Source organism: Sminthopsis crassicaudata, chromosome 3, assembly GCF_048593235.1.
Source record: "Sminthopsis crassicaudata isolate SCR6 chromosome 3, ASM4859323v1, whole genome shotgun sequence".
NCBI classification, from domain to species: Eukaryota; Metazoa; Chordata; class Mammalia; order Dasyuromorphia; family Dasyuridae; genus Sminthopsis; species Sminthopsis crassicaudata.
Window position 1 is genome coordinate 594623060 of NC_133619.1, and position 15235 is coordinate 594638294.

General features: G+C 42.6%; 1 protein-coding gene across 4 annotated transcripts in view; it reads left to right on the plus strand.

Annotated features, from left to right (window-relative positions):
* The window catches only part of KHDRBS1 (KH RNA binding domain containing, signal transduction associated 1), a 32818-nt gene that overhangs the window by 12882 nt on the left and 4701 nt on the right, over positions 1-15235 (plus strand). The window contains exons 5-12 of one of the 4 annotated variants that reach the window (XR_012488511.1): positions 1575-1708; positions 2737-2938; positions 3259-3326; positions 3684-3742; positions 6644-6835; positions 9757-9821; positions 10319-10441; positions 10908-11067. Coding sequence is in view for 1 of the 4 variants with exons in the window: in XM_074305329.1 (XP_074161430.1) it covers positions 1575-1708; positions 2737-2938; positions 3259-3326; positions 3684-3742; positions 6644-6741 (561 nt within the window). In the remaining 3 variants the exon portion in view is untranslated. Of the gene's footprint in view, positions 1-1574; positions 1709-2736; positions 2939-3258; positions 3327-3683; positions 3743-6643; positions 7067-9756; positions 9822-10318; positions 10442-10907; positions 11068-15235 lie in introns of those variants that run through there. The other 3 variants (XR_012488510.1, XR_012488512.1, XM_074305329.1) reach the window with 3 other exon arrangements.

Sequence of the window (15235 nt, forward strand, 5' to 3'; positions counted from 1 at the left end):
TAGGCCAAGGTGCTGTGGTACATGGTGCTTAGGGAATGGGTCTAAAGGGTCCTGCTCAGAGAGAAAGGGCTTCAAGGGGGCTCTCTGCTTCAGTGTGTGGGGTTAACCTCCTGCACCAGGATGGCTTTTACAGAATACACTCAAATTCCCCTCCCCTCTCTTTTTGTGTGATGTAGTAGAAGAGTGGCTCATATTTCAATCAAGTTTGTCCCCATTGCTGTGCCACTGTAGTTCTTTGGCAGGCCATTGGAAAATAGCAGGTCCAGCAAAATCTGCCTGATTTCTTGTGGATGTACCCTTTTACTTTAAAATGGAGTTTATTCAAAAAGCAAGCCTAAAATGTCTGGGCTCTGCTTACAGTATTACAACTATTGTTGGGAAAATAAATTCCTTTATTTAGGTTCTAATTCCCTTTTTGCTATTAACAAGATAGCTTGTTTTGGGCAAATCCCATAATCTTCAATTGCCTCACTTTTCCTTCTTAAAGATGGGATTGAATTTCGTCAGTTCCTTTTTAGTTCTTAAGAAGTATGATAGGGGGTTGGTGAATTTGTTATATTTTTCAGCTACAAAATATTAAATTTAGGAAATATGGGGGGGTGAATTTTGAAGTATTATTATGATAGAAGAGCTGATTATAATTCATCTACACCCTTAATTCAAGGGACTTTGGATTTTCAGGTAGTCTGTCTATTCCATAAATGAAGTGAATGTTATTCATTTTAATATGAAAATTCCAGTTTAATGTAACAGAAAATGTGAAATGATATTTTACTCAACAAGACTTTTCTTTGCTGTATGAGAATTTGTTAAAGCATTTTGGAATAGTGATATATCCAGCTGTGGTCACTGGATAGAACTATAAATAGTAGATGTATGTATGTTCCCTTGCTGTTTTCTCTCTCTAGCCTCTTTCTCAGGAGAGGTAAATTAAGAAACCTACTATATAATTGAGCTTTGGAGAGACTTGGCAGAGGAATCTCACTTCATTATTGTTATAATGGCAGCCTGAAGGAATCTGAGCACCCAGGCTGGTATTGGTGACTTCATTCCTCTGTATGTGGCAGGCAGGGAGTGAAGACAGTCCCTGTACCCCTCCAAGAGTCGGGGGGGGGGGAAGGTTCAATTACTAGAATGTTCTTTTAACATTTCTACAGGAGTATCCATTTGGAAGGCATAAAAATGCATGAAGCACTAAGAATGAATGGTTGTAATGTTCAAGAGAAATGTGTGAAAAAGACAGGTTGGAGTTTGGATTGGCAAATAGCATTTCATGCTTTTCTGGCTCAGGGCCACTTTTCTCATGGAGAAGAGGGAGCCATTTGGGCATCTTTCCCTCTGGAAACATTTAACTTCGTCTGGGTATAAACAGTTCTAAGTTTTAGGCTAGTCTGTCTCTGTGGCACTTTATTGGAAAAATAGCATGCATTCATTTTTACCCTGGTAGAGAGTCTGTGTCAGTGATAGATATCATTGTTTGAAGTTGGGTTCTACAGATGGTACCAGACTCGACGACCTCTGACATTTCCCAGCAGAAGTTTGAAATGTCACATCTTTTTTATTGTCCTTTTTAGGATATGATGGATGATATCTGCCAGGAACAGTTTCTTGAATTATCTTATCTGAATGGTGTGCCAGAACCTAACCGTGGGCGTGGGGTACCAGTAAGAGGAAGGGGAGCAGCTCCTCCACCTCCACCTGTTCCCAGGTAATTGTGTAGGAGGTAAATACCAAGGGAAAAAGCCTGAAGTGGGAAGTGAGCTCTGCTGCTGCTAACCAGGGATGTCCTGCCAGCACCAAACTTGTCTTTTTGTGGCCCTCCTCAGGCTGCTCTCAGGGTGTCTGGGGCATCTGGGGATTTGTGTTCACATCTGGAATATTGTGTCCGGTTCTAGGTGCTACATTTTAAGAGGGACTTTGAAAAGCTGAAGTGTGTCCAGAGGAGGGTGACCAGGATGGTGAGGGAACTCGAAACCATTGTCATGAGGAATGGTTGGAGGAGCTGGGGGTGTTGGCTCAGGCACGGAGAAGCTCTAGAGGAGCTGTGAACCTGTCAAAGGGAGTAGACTTGTGGCACCAGCGTGCCAGGGTCAGGGAGGCAGACTGCAGGGCACTGAGAAGAAGCACTTGTAATAGCGTGCTGCAATCCTGAAAGGTACTGCCTCCTGAGGAAATGAGTTTCCTCTTGGGAGGGCTCCAACCCAGGCGAGACAGACATTGGATGTCCTGGGCAGGAGCTGAGGTGAGGCCATCTCTATGACATACATCCCCCTCCTATACTGAGGCTTTTCTTGTAAAGTGCTGCTGGGGACCTGTGAAGGGACTGACTCCAGGTGGCGTTAGTCCTGCGGGAGCCATGGGGGGAAAATCTGAGGTGCTCTGCTGCCCCTGAAGTTCTGACAATACCTGAACTTGGGCTAGACAGGCCTAAAGGTCTGCGGGGTCTTTTGACAGGTCCTTCCTCAAGTGCAAACATCTGCACTGTGTTCCTTCAAGTAGTAAGCCGTTCCCCACCATGGGGTTTGAGTCCAGCAAAGCTGTCAGAAGGCCAAATACAGGACTGGCCAATACCAATTTGAGCACTAGGACGGCTGCTTTTGTAAAAGGGACCATTAAAAGCCACAGTTTATGAAATGGAGCCTGTCCTAACTGGGCTGTTGTCTAGCCAAGTCATGTGCTTTGGACACTCGTGTCTAGTCACCTCCCTGGATACTGACTCTCCTCTCTTCTTCACAGGGGCCGTGGTGTCGGGCCTCCCCGGGGAGCCCTGGTCCGTGGTGCTCCAGTGAGAGGGGCCATCACTAGAGGGGCCAGTGTGGCCCGTGGGGTACCCCCCCCTCCAGCAGTAAGGGGAGCCCCTACTCCAAGAGCCCGAGCCACCGGCATCCAGAGAATACCTCTTCCTCCACCCCCAGCACCAGAGACTTACGAAGAATATGTAAGAAACTTGAGCACGGTGTCCCTCCCAGATGAGGGAGGGCCGGATAAGTGTTGGCGTAGATGCTAGAGAGCTAGCAGAACTCTGGATGGGCACAAGGATCCTGCGGGCAGGCCTGCCAGCCAGTCAGTGACAGCTAGCCTTGGGAGGCGGACAGTTGGCCCGGCTCTCACAGCAGGTGTCAGTGGGTCATGTTCTCTGCTGTTTGTCTTACTTGGGCTTTTCCCGTGCCGGCCAGGATGATGCTTGTCTGCTCCCCTAAGACAAATGCCGTGCCTGGCTCACTCCAGTTTGACTTGAGGTGTTTGTGTCTCTTATAGGGATATGACGATACCTATGCTGAGCAAAGTTATGAAGGATACGAAGGCTATTATAGCCAGGGCCAAGGGTAAGTGATTCTCCAAGTGCTTCTCCACTCAGAGGGAAAGAAAATTAGACCACCAAGGACATTTTGAGTGCTAAAGCCAAAAGCAGGAGGTGCTTGTTGTATCTTCTGGTTGTTGTTGCCTGTGTTTTTTTCTGGAGTAATAAGTTATCAAAGTCATTAGAGGTAGTCATCGGAAATTTTTTTTTTTGTTTTTTTTTGTTTTTTGTTTTTGTTTTTAAAGAACAGTTGTGAAATAGTTATTTTGATAGAACTACAGAGTTGTTTCTCCCACTACATTGAAGATCCACCTGTGGGAAATAGATCTGAGGTGCCAGTATTCCCTTGCTGCCTTACTAATTACTTGGCTTCATCTTACAGGGACTCGGAGTATTATGACTATGGACACGGAGAGGCACAAGATTCTTATGAAGCTTATGGTATGTCCTTATGATATAGTGGGAGATGACTGGCATCTGCTCTGTGTTGGCTATTGTTGGCTGGGCCCTAGGGATTGAAGTCCAGGTGGTGAGCCCTCCATGGAGACACACTGAGAGCCCAGCAGTCAGTCTGGGGGCTTAACCTGGAAGCCAGATAAAAGCATGATCACTAGGTTATCCACCCAGATCACAGGAGAGAATCAGTGAAGGGCAGCTTTTGGAATTTGAAGTATGGGAAAATAAAAAGAGCTACAGGTTTAGAAAAAAGATGTCGATACTTTGTTGATACTTTGTTGCAGAAGTTCTCTGCTTTAGCCCAGTGAGTCCAGAATGTTTGTGATGGGTAAACTAAAAAGGCTCCTTGGCAGGCTGCTGGCTTCCTCTTCAACTCTTCCTGGAGCTGTTAACTACAGCACATACGGGGCAGCAACTAACAGAATGGGTTTAGGGACCAGATTCCCAAACCTTGCTGTCCTAGCTAGACAGATAATTTTTGCTTCAAGTTAACAAGATCTTTCGTTTGTTTTATATCATTGGAAATCAAGAAAAAATAAGACCCAAATTCAAAGAGTTCAAGTGTACAGGGAAAGCCTGCCAAGAGGTAGCCTACCAAATGAATGAGTATGTTAATTAGATAATTTGGGACCAGAAGAAGTCAACTTGGTACTATTGGTGGAGAAAGTTTCTACTTCTTTACAGCTTTTTTTTTTTTTTTAAGGAAGTAGAAAAACTACTCAGTTGGGAATCCAGCCCAAGACCCTACTTTTACTAAATATAACCTGTACCAAATTGCTTACTGCCACAGGGCCCCAGTAAATAAAGGACATTGGACTAACACAATTTGCAATGTCTTTTAGCTAATATTCTAGGAGGCTCTAGTATTTGAAGGCTGCCAGAAATCCTTTCCACTGAATTATGGTAGCAAATTGCTAGCCCTCTGGAAGAATATTCCTTTTTTATCTCTAAGTCAGCAGAATCATTGCCTTTCCCATCTCTGTGCTCCCTTTCCCTCAGTCTAGGCTGAATGGATATTTTTCCAGATTGATCTCATTGCCCAATTAAGTTTCAGAATTAATGTGCTTTAGCAAGAGTATTATGTAATAACTTCTGTTATGAAAGTATTACAAAGGAGTATTCTGGAGTAGATATAAGAAAGTATTTTTTGATTTGCCTGCATGAATTTCAGGGAGGTCCTCAGCACAGAACTCAGAGATCAGCAGTTTTCTTCCTGAATCGTTGAAAAGGGGTAGGGAGTGGGGGGTTCACTCTGTGTCTTCTTCCCTTCCTGACTTTTGGGTTAGGCCTCAAAGCTGGCAACATGATATGACTGGCAAAGTTGAGCATCTGCTTGCTTGGGGGAAGCCATGTTTATCAGTTTGAAAGCTAAATGAAGCTGGACAGCTGCCATCAGCAATGTTGGGTGTCTGGAATAGCCTAACAGTGTTTCCCTCCATTGGTGAAACAGCACAGAGAGGTTTCTATTTAGTCAAGTTATGTTTTTTTTTTTTTGTTTGTTTGTTTGTTTGTTTTGTTTTGTTTTTTCTTCTGGATAGGACTAATAGGCTATGCCAGGCTGGAGAAGGCCAGGGAGCTCCATTGTGCTCCCTGTGTGACAGTACCATAAATCTGTTTATCCACTGTCCTTTCCTCTGCTTTCACAAAAACAGAATTAGACATAGAAAATAGTCTTGTTGTGGTCCTCACAGGCCACATCCAAAGAATTTGGAGAGTGTGTTATGGTGGTGGTGGTGGTGGTGGTGGTGGTGGTGGTTGGAGGTGGTGGTGGTTGCTGCTTTTCAAAGGGAACATAGAACTCTTCCATATTTGTGGTAAGATGAAGATGAATTTGAATACTGGCTAGCTGAGGGGTGAATGCATGAGTAGGGATTTAAATTTCATGGAACAGAGATCTCTTTAAGTGTCTATGGTAACCTGTCATAGTTTCCTTTTATGAAAACAATTTGGCCTTCATTTCTGATGCACTATCGTCTCTTAGCTCTTGGCTAAGGGAAGATGCTAACAATCACAGCATTAAGTTTAAACACTTATATGCCTGAACAGCCATTCTGCTCCAGTCCCAGCAATTAGTGCATCTTTGTTGGCTGGTCTTATGAAACATAGGAGGCTAATACAAAAATATGTTTTGCCTGACTACATATGTATAACCTATGTCAAATTGCTTGACTTCTCAATGAGGGGGAAAAGAGAGAGGGAGAGAATTTAAAACAAATGTTATTTGTTTTTACATGTAATTGAGGGAAAATAAAATGTTAAATAAATTTAAAGATAATTAAATAGAAAAACAAAGAAATATAGTCAAAAGGTAGAACTGTTGAGGATAGGTGCGTTACTGCTATTCAGCCTGGCTTATGGGAAGAGAGGCTGCCTTCTAACTTGGAAGAGAGTGATCAGTCACTTAGCAAGGCTGCCCTTCCCCAGATTATAGCTGTTTGTTAGTGCCAGATTTGTCTGGAATACAAATACTATTCCTCCTTTAGGATATGCCCTTAGCTTCTTAACCTCTCCTCTCTTACCTTCCACCCATGTCCATTTCAGAAAGAGCCAAAATAACTAATTTGTTTATATCTCTACTATTTACATAATATAGGATTGTGCCAGGGGAGGCACTTATGTTCTGATCTATAAGCATCCTATGTTTGTCTAGCCAGGAGAATAAAAGAATGGGACCCTGGTGTGCACACTCCCTGGAATCTATCCCAACATGAGAACTTGCCTTGAGTCCTTAGGGAAATATTTTGGAGACATTGGGAAAAGAGTGGGAGAAACTAAAATATTGACAGTAATGCAAAGTTCCCAGAATACAGTGAGCTTCTCTCCACTCAAGTATGGCAGGCTGCCTTCCAGGTGGCTTACAAGCTGTTCTTGCTTTCCTTCCCACAGGTCAAGACGACTGGAATGGGACAAGGCCCTCCCTGAAGGCCCCTCCAGCTAGGCCAGTGAAGGGGTCATACAGAGAGCACCCATATGGACGTTATTAAAACAAACATGAGGGAAAATTATCAGTTATGAGCAAAGTTGTTACTGATTTCTTGTATCTCCCAGGATTCCTGTTGCTTTACCCACAACAGACAAGTAATTGTCTAAATGTTTTTCTTCGTGATTCCCTTCTTCTCCCCCCTTCCTCCATCCTCACCCTGCATTCTGGCTTCTGTATGTAGTATTTTAAAATTAGTTAAAATAGATTTAGGAATATCGAATTAATTTTTTTAAAGTGTGTAGATGCTTTTCTTTCTTTGTTGTTTAAATATAAACACAACTGTACCTTTTATAATAAAAACAGAAGTTGAGTTTAAAAAAAAAAAACTGTTAGTTTCCAAAGTGACATTGCTTGCTTAAGGGTTCTGAAGTTAAGCTTTGTTAACATTCTCTTAGGTTTGGTTTGAGGCAACCCGTAAAGTTGTAGTTGCAGATTCCCAAACTAGGCTACATTTCAAAATTCAGGGCTGTTTTTAAGACTTAAAATCATAATATTAACGGTAGTAGGTGCCACCGTTTAAAAGTAAGCTCAGATGTCAAATACATTTCCTTAAAAGCTTATGGCGGTTGAATCTTAAGTTTAAATTTTTAATATGAAAGATCCTCATGAATTAAATAGCCGGTGTATTTTTTTTAAAAGTTAATTGATTTAAAAAAAAACCAACAAAAAAAATTAGGTTTGTAAAATTGACTTTTTCATATGTGGGTTTTGAAATCTAGCCCCAAACATAGTGTTGAGAGATACTTAGGGAGTAGGTTTTGAAATGGGGTGGGTGGGGAGGGAGACTGAAAGACTGAATTTTACTAGATGCAAGGCTTTTTTTTTTAGCTAAGGAATTAAAAATCACTGCATCTAATAAATCCAGTATTTGAAATCAGAAAGCAAAATATTGCATATGGTTGAGGTTTGCTTTCTGCAAAACCACCAATACTCCTTGGGATGCTGGGGGCTGAAAAAGTACATTGTTTAAACGATATGACAACACTGAGCCAACCCAAATGATGCATTCATTCAAGTATGTCTCAACACTAGCGTTACATAAAAAGGGGACACTGCAGCTGAAAAAAAAAAAAAAAAAAAAAAAAAAGGAAAAAAATCCACTCTGTACATAGGCTAAAGTCCTAATTGGATTTGTACTGTCCTCCCATTTTGTTCTTGAAGATTAAATGCTACATGTGTAAGTCTGCCTAAATAGGTAGCTAAGACTTATGTCAAAATGTCTACAGCAGTTTGTCAATAAAGTTTAGTCCTTTTTTAATCAAAGTAAATGTGATGAATTGTCATTTTTTTGTGGACAATAAAATAGTTTTCTCTCAAATAAACTTAAATTAACTCTAAAGTTAATGGTCTTGTTAAAATTTGAAAGCATTCTTAAAATGGTTGGGTGGGCTGTTTTTTTGTTTTTGTTTTGTTTTGTTTTGTTTTGTTTTTGGGTTTTTGTTTTTTGTTTTTTGTTTTTTTTTTTTAACCAAAAAAGTTTATCTCGAGATGTTAAGTTTTAGTTTAAAAGATAACCAAAGCTTTTTCACCCCCTGGAAATTACCAACAGCAGTTTGACTCAGTCTTGCTAGAGAGAACTGATTTTTGGGGAGGAACAATCAAATGATTTAGAAGGAAACTTCGAGTTATTTCTTTGGACAGGTCCCAGGGCTTAAAACCAAGTATATGAGGCTAGTTTTCAACAGAGGCCCAGGGATCTCTGAATGCAAGTTTGAAATATTTAGTTGAGAACTGAGGAGACTGTATGTGACAGTGGGAAAGCACTCTGGATTTGGAGTCAGACCTGGGTGGGAGTCCCAGTTCTACCACTCACTACCTATGTGACTGTGGGCAAGTCACTCTCCATTTGGGGGCCTCAGTTTCCACCTCTGAATTCTAAACTCCCCTCAGCTCTAAATAACATTTGATTCTCTAAACTGGAAGATGTCTATTCTGAAGCTGCCTGTAGAGGTGTAGTACAGAACCAGGCCTGGTATTAAATCTAAGGGGCTTCCTCCCAAGCCCCTGGGGAACTGAGTTAATGTCTTTATCTTTGACCTAGAATTACAAGCTGTCTCTAAAGCCCTTCTAAAGAGTATTTTGCCTGTTAGAACTGACTGGTGTCCAGATGGTCAGTTGTATTCTTTCCTCACAACCTTCAAGGTTTTTAATACGTGCCCCTCTCTACCACCCCGGGGAGCCACCCAAACTGCTCGGGGGTGAAAAACCCGTTCTGGTATTAAGTGGCAACCTGCTTGCAGCAGTGCATGATGGGGTATTTTTTTTTCTTTTAAAAACACACCAACAAAAAAAATTTGTATTTATAGATTGTGATAAAGTGTAAATAACTGAATTTTCAACCATGGTTTGGAGTCAGCTTTCAGGGCATTATGTCTTGTTTTGATGAAAAGAGATCACTCTATACCCCCCTTTTTAAAGGAAAATTATCGCAAGAGAATCAGGATGTGTAAAGCTAACATGCATCGCAAAAAAACAAAGGTAACCTAAATGTCTGATTTTAATAGCACATATTTCTCTTTTTACATAACCTGTGACGACAACTTGCATAAACAATTCTTTAGCTGTTAATTTCAATGTTAAAAAATTTGCAAAACCTGTTTAAAAGTAGCTGTAAAAAACCCTATGCTGCCGTATAAATTAGCCATAACTCTTAATAATCCTGCCCATTGCAAATGAACTGTAACATCATCTGGGCACAAAGTCTGACATATTAAATGACATAGTGTAAAAATGACAATGATTATAGATTAGACCAACTATGCTACTGCCCCCAAAGCAAAGATTTCTGTTTAGTTATTTTAAAATGTAAAAGGATGACACCCCTCCACACCCCCTCCCAATTTCCCCTATAGATCCCAGTATTTATATTCACAGTCAAATGTTATTTAAAATTCAGTCTTAAATTGCATGTTTCTCTCCTGTAATGTGTAAACTGCATGCAGGATCTCTTTCTCTTGTTTTTGAGTCTCTCGGGCTCCCTGTCAAAAGGACTAATCTATGTTTTCTCCATTTTCAGGTTTTTGAAAACTGTTTTGGAATTTCCTGGAGTAGAATATTTGACTGCTTGGACACCCTAATGTGGTAGGTCCACTTAGATCTCTCTTGGGGGAGAGGGTTATTTGATTTCCCCTTTGTTCTGGTGAATGTACTTAAAATTGGAAGTAAAAATAAGTGAGGAGATGGTCTCTTAAGTTAGAGCGATGATAAGAAAAATTTTAGTTTAACTGAGAATAATATAAGAAAAGTCGATTAGAAATGGTCTCTTAGGATGGTTGGATGGATGGATATAGAAGCTTCTGTGGAAAGATCCCTTAAGTGCTCCATGTCTCAGGGAAGAAAGATAGCTCACAGATTAGGATGGGTGATGTCCAATGGCAGAGAATATTCCTAAAGGTCAAGCCCTTCTCTACCCAAGAATCTTCAGTGGCCACTCCTCAGCTTGGAGTCTGACTTGTTACCTTTGCCAGTGTAGTTGTTAGACTCCCCATTCTCTGGTTTTGTGCTTTTGCAAAAGGCTATAATCCTGGGGTGCCTTCTTTAGATCTGCTTCTTAGACTCAGTCACCTGCTTCTTTCCAGGTTAATTTCCTACAGAAATTCTTTGCTGATCCTTCTAGTTGTGATGTGAGTGATGGTAAGATTAAACATTCTGGCTTGGGAAAGGCTCTTGGAGGTCATCGCGCCATTCTTCCCTTTCTGCAGGTCAGTAAACCAGAAGCCTTTTGTCTTGTTCAAACTTAACATGGGTAGTGAGCAGAGCCTACATTTCAACGCTTTTCACTGTGCCACATACTCTTCTCACTCACAAATTAGACTTTATCTGCTTACATACTAGATGTCTCCCTCTATCACCCCTAACCCAAGATTGTAGGGGTCACTGCTTCTGTCTTCTGAATCTCCACTGGCTAAAATAGTTGTAAGAACTGTTGGTGCTTTTTGAGTTGTAAGTTAAGGGTTCTTAGAGAGCCCTAACCCCTGGTGTCCATGGAGATGACAGATGTAGGCACCAGCAAATAATCTCATTTATTAAAGGGTCATACATCGGCTACATCTACTTCACAGGCTGGTAACCTCAGTGCCTCAGAGGTCAAGTGGAATCATTCAGTCAGCAAGCTTTGTTAAGCACCTGCTAGTTGCTTGACCTTATTGTCTTACTCTTATTGTCAAGTGTACCTCAGCTAGAGAAGCTGTGGAATTCCTGGAGGGAGTCCAGATGGCAAAAACCACCAGGCAACTTGGTCAGGAGCAGCCTCATGATGTTCTCTTTAGGCATTGGGAAGATACCAAATTGTTCCCCTCTGCTTCGGAGGCCACAGCAGGGCTTTAAGGCAAGTTTTACCAAGGAGCCTTTGGCACTTTGAATAAGAAGCATTTTAGGCTGTTCTTTTTTCTTTTTCTTTTCTTTTCTTTTCTTTTTTTTTTTTTTTTTTTTTTTTTTAATTCTTAAAGGTTTTAATACTTTAAAGGTATTAGCAGACTTACCTCAGAGCCAGAAGTTAGTATAAACTTAGATGTATGTACTTTATTCTGCAAAGCATGGGGGGAAATTAGTCTTTTTTTCCCCACTTTATAGGTAAGGAAATAAGGCCTTTAGAAGTGGAATACCTCATTGAACATTTTGCAGATCTGGTCTTAATGCTAAGCAGATGCTCTGGCCAGATTCTCTGGCTTAGTTCCAGGGCTCCAGGTATATCCCCAAGATCCTCAAGAACTGTGAGATTCAAGGCCCTTATTCCTCCTAAGGATAGAGATGCCCGTTGGCCAGGTGAGGAAGGTCGCCGCAGCTCTTGGAGGCTCCCGGTTCTATCTGTTTTGTAGAGGAGCTTTCTCTTCCTAGGCTTAATCCAGCGCTGCTAGTCACAAGTGAGAGACTGTCCCAACACTCAAGCCACTTAGTCTAAGGTTAGGGCAACAACAGGCAAACAGGTAAATAAGCCCAAGATAACTTACAGGAGAGTGCTGGCAGCCAGGTGAGTGAGCCTACTAGCTTCACAGAGAAAAAGGGGACCCCTGAGCTGATCCTCAAGGGAACCAGAAGTAGAGAGAGAGTGGTCCCCCAAGCAAGGCAGGGGGGCTCAAGTACAGTGTATAGTGAGTCGGCCAGTGGTATGACAGCCTGGCATGGGGCAGGACAGCCAGGGGGGAAGTTTGGCTGGGGCACAGGATAACCTGGCTAGAGAGCAGGGCTTGAAGGGAGTGGGCCAAGGAATGTCATAAAGGTAGGATTGACAAGAAGTGGTGACTTGATTGGATATGAGGACCGAGAGACAGTTAAGGACTTCTGTTTTCTGAGCTCTTGTGCCTGAAGATGGTGGTGTCCTCAGAGAGTTTTAAAGGAAGTCTTTGTTAGAGATATGTACAAGATCCAAGTCCAGCACGCAGGTGGCCGTTCAGGACTGGGGCTGTGCATGTGTACTTGGGAGAGGCCCTTGCAAGGGACAAATCCTTGGGAGTCGATGAGAATGCAGAACATAAAAGAGCAGTGGAGGGCACTGCTGTGGTGCACTTTGGGCCTCCAACCCTGCCAGTTCTCATCCTTCTGGCTCCACTGTTGGCCCCAAGAACTACTAAGTTGCATATCCCACCCCACGAGGTTTTGCTTCATTCCGCCACAGCATGATGGCTTTGTGTTCAAATACTCGTCGCCTTAAGCCTGTCCTGCATAACCTTGTGCCTCTGTCTACTCTGTGTGAGCCAGCTGTTACTGGAATTCAGAATGCCAGCTTTTGCATCTCAGCCCATGTCTACCCAACTGCTGTTACCTGGGAGCTCCTCATTGGCTGGGTTACTTTGATGTCACTAGCAGCTGGGGTGTGGGGAGCTGGCCAAACTGCCCGGGGCCCAAGCCGAAGGTTTCTTGGAGGTGAGATGCAGGCCTTTGTGTTGGCCCTGATTTCAGGGCAACTGTGGAAAGCCTCCCCCAGTGGCACACTACGGCCCTGTGGCAGCACAGCTGAGGTGTGGAACTCTCCTGGAAGGGAGAAGCCACACAGGTCGGCCTCTGGAGCCCCAAGATTTTTTTTTTTTTTTTTTCCCTCTGAGGCTGGGGTTAAATGACTTGCCCAGGGTCACACAGCTAGGAAGTGTTTAAGTGTCTGAGACCAGATTTGAACTCGGGTCCTCCTGAATTCAGGGCTGGGGCTCTATCCACTGCGCCACCTAGCTGTCCCCTCTGGAGCCCCAAGATGGCCACTACTGGGGCTGTGGGCCTCTCCTCAATAGCAAGAGGCAGGGAAGGGCCCACTAGTGTAAGAAGTCTTCATCTCATAAACTCTAAGGAGTAGAGAGGAGAGGAGATTCAGGTTTGGGTTTCAAACCAAGCAGGGCTGCATTGGGCAATACAGCCTCTACTATTAGAAAGAGATTGAACTGTTCCTAATCTCAGTGTAGGTTTTTGGTTTCAGTGATAGTCCCCAAGTGCTGAAGCTTTTTCCACACTCAGTGCTGTCTCCCAAGTACCTCAGCGTTAAGAGGGCTGTCAAGCTAGTCAGCTAGCTGGCTGCAAAATTGTTATGTGGGACTTTGTGTAAGAAACATAGGTCATGCATCCCTGTGTATGTGACCCTGGACAAGTTGCCTAACCTGCTGTGATTTATCTGTAAAATGTGGACACAGAGTTTTCTTGAGAATTCAGTATGCCATGATACTTTTAAGTGCTTCCTAACCTTGAAGTGCTATATAAAAGCTGACATTGTTGTTGAAGTTCACAATTCCATCAGCTCAAAAGTTCCTGAATATATCCCTGCCTGCCCTGAAACTATATTGCAGAGTTCATCAGGCATCTTCCAATAACAAGTCCATAAATATTTTCACATAAGTAGACTAAGATTTTGTTTAGGTTAGCTTTATTTTTTAATTCACATTCATTTCTTTTCTCTCCCCATCTTGACAAAGAAAAGACCTTTAGTCAAACAAAACAAATTCTCTCATTACTATGTCCAAAAATACATACCTCATTTTATGTCTTGTGTCCATCACCTATCTTTTAGGAGGTGTGGGAGGGTGGTTGACCACTGGCCTTTTCATTGATTGGTAAGAGCCAGAAGGGAGATTTTGTAGTTTAGTCTGTGGAGCTCAGAAAAGGGCAGGGACTTCCCAAATGGAAGGGTCCATTAATACAGCCCCAGGTGGGCTAATTCCAGATCCCAACATCCTTCCCTTAAATCATGCTGTCTATCACATAGTTAAGAATGTGTCTTCCTATTTTCTTCCCCCTGGGCTTCCATTTCCTCGTTTTTCTCAACACTTATCAATTTCTCCAACATCTTACACTTGAAATACCTAACAGAAAATAGGGAAACGACCATGAGGGCCAGAACTGGCACCTGGTAGCCCCTAGACTCTAGCATGAAGTTTACTCTTGCAATGAAGTGGCAATCTCTCATCTGAGCTTCTTCAATTTTCACCTTCTAGTTGACTCGATTAACAGCTGTCTTGCTTGCTTCTATGGTATTTTGTTTAGAGCCTTTAACACCTGGCTAAAGGATTGTTTCAGGATGCCAGCTCAAAAGAACCCTGGCTGTGGGATGGCATGAGGCATTCCCAGGGATATAAGAGACTGGGCTGGGGTTTCTTCAACTAGAGATTGAAGTTTTAGCGTCTCTGGTGTGTTAGAAGTGCTACTTCCAGGCTCAGAATATTCTTGTTGGAAGGAATCTTCAAGGTCATCTTAGCCCAGTTCCAATGTTGAGTACCGAGTTCCCATCATTCACAATCAAGTCAGTAAACTTGGTTTCAGAGCACTGGGCTAGGTATGGGAAGAGATTAAATTTAGCTACAAATTCATCTGGAATGTGAAACAGACTTGAGGATAATCCTTGCACTGGATGTGTGTGTAAGTGATCGGGTACTGTTCTTTGGCTCTGCCCTGACTTGGTCTCTACTTTCCTGGAGCTTCTTATGACGGCTCTGATGGTCACCTCATCTCTGTTGAAAGATGTCCAGTAATGAGGCCCTGGAATGTCTCCAGAAAGCCCCCTCCAATCTTTGGATCCAAAGTACCTTCCTGGGATGCTGATTCATTGCTTCTGCCTGCTATGATCCCATAGAGAACAGTCCTTTTCCAAAGACAGGATAACCTTAGGTTTAGATTGTGACCTCTTCCCAATCTCTCCTCCAGGCTAAACCAAGCAGCATTTTTCAGCCACTTCTCTTTTGAGTGCTTTATCTGTTTCCTCTCATGTTTGCCCTGACAGATTTGTTTGTTTGTTCTTACATGTACTGGCCAGAACGTAGCCCTTCAGGGGGTCAGGACAGGAATGCCGACTCCTTCCTATTAATGCAGCTAAAGAGCTTTAGATACTTGGTTCCCTTGTTAAGACACTTTTTTTTTTTTTTTTTTTTTGCTCTTTTAATTCATTCACCTCATCACACAACTGCAACTACTATTCTCCAAAGTGATCCACAGCCTCTCAATTGGCAAATCAGGTGATATTTCCTTGGTTCTAATCCTTTTTAACCTGCATTTGGCATTGCTGACACCAACCTATCCACCCC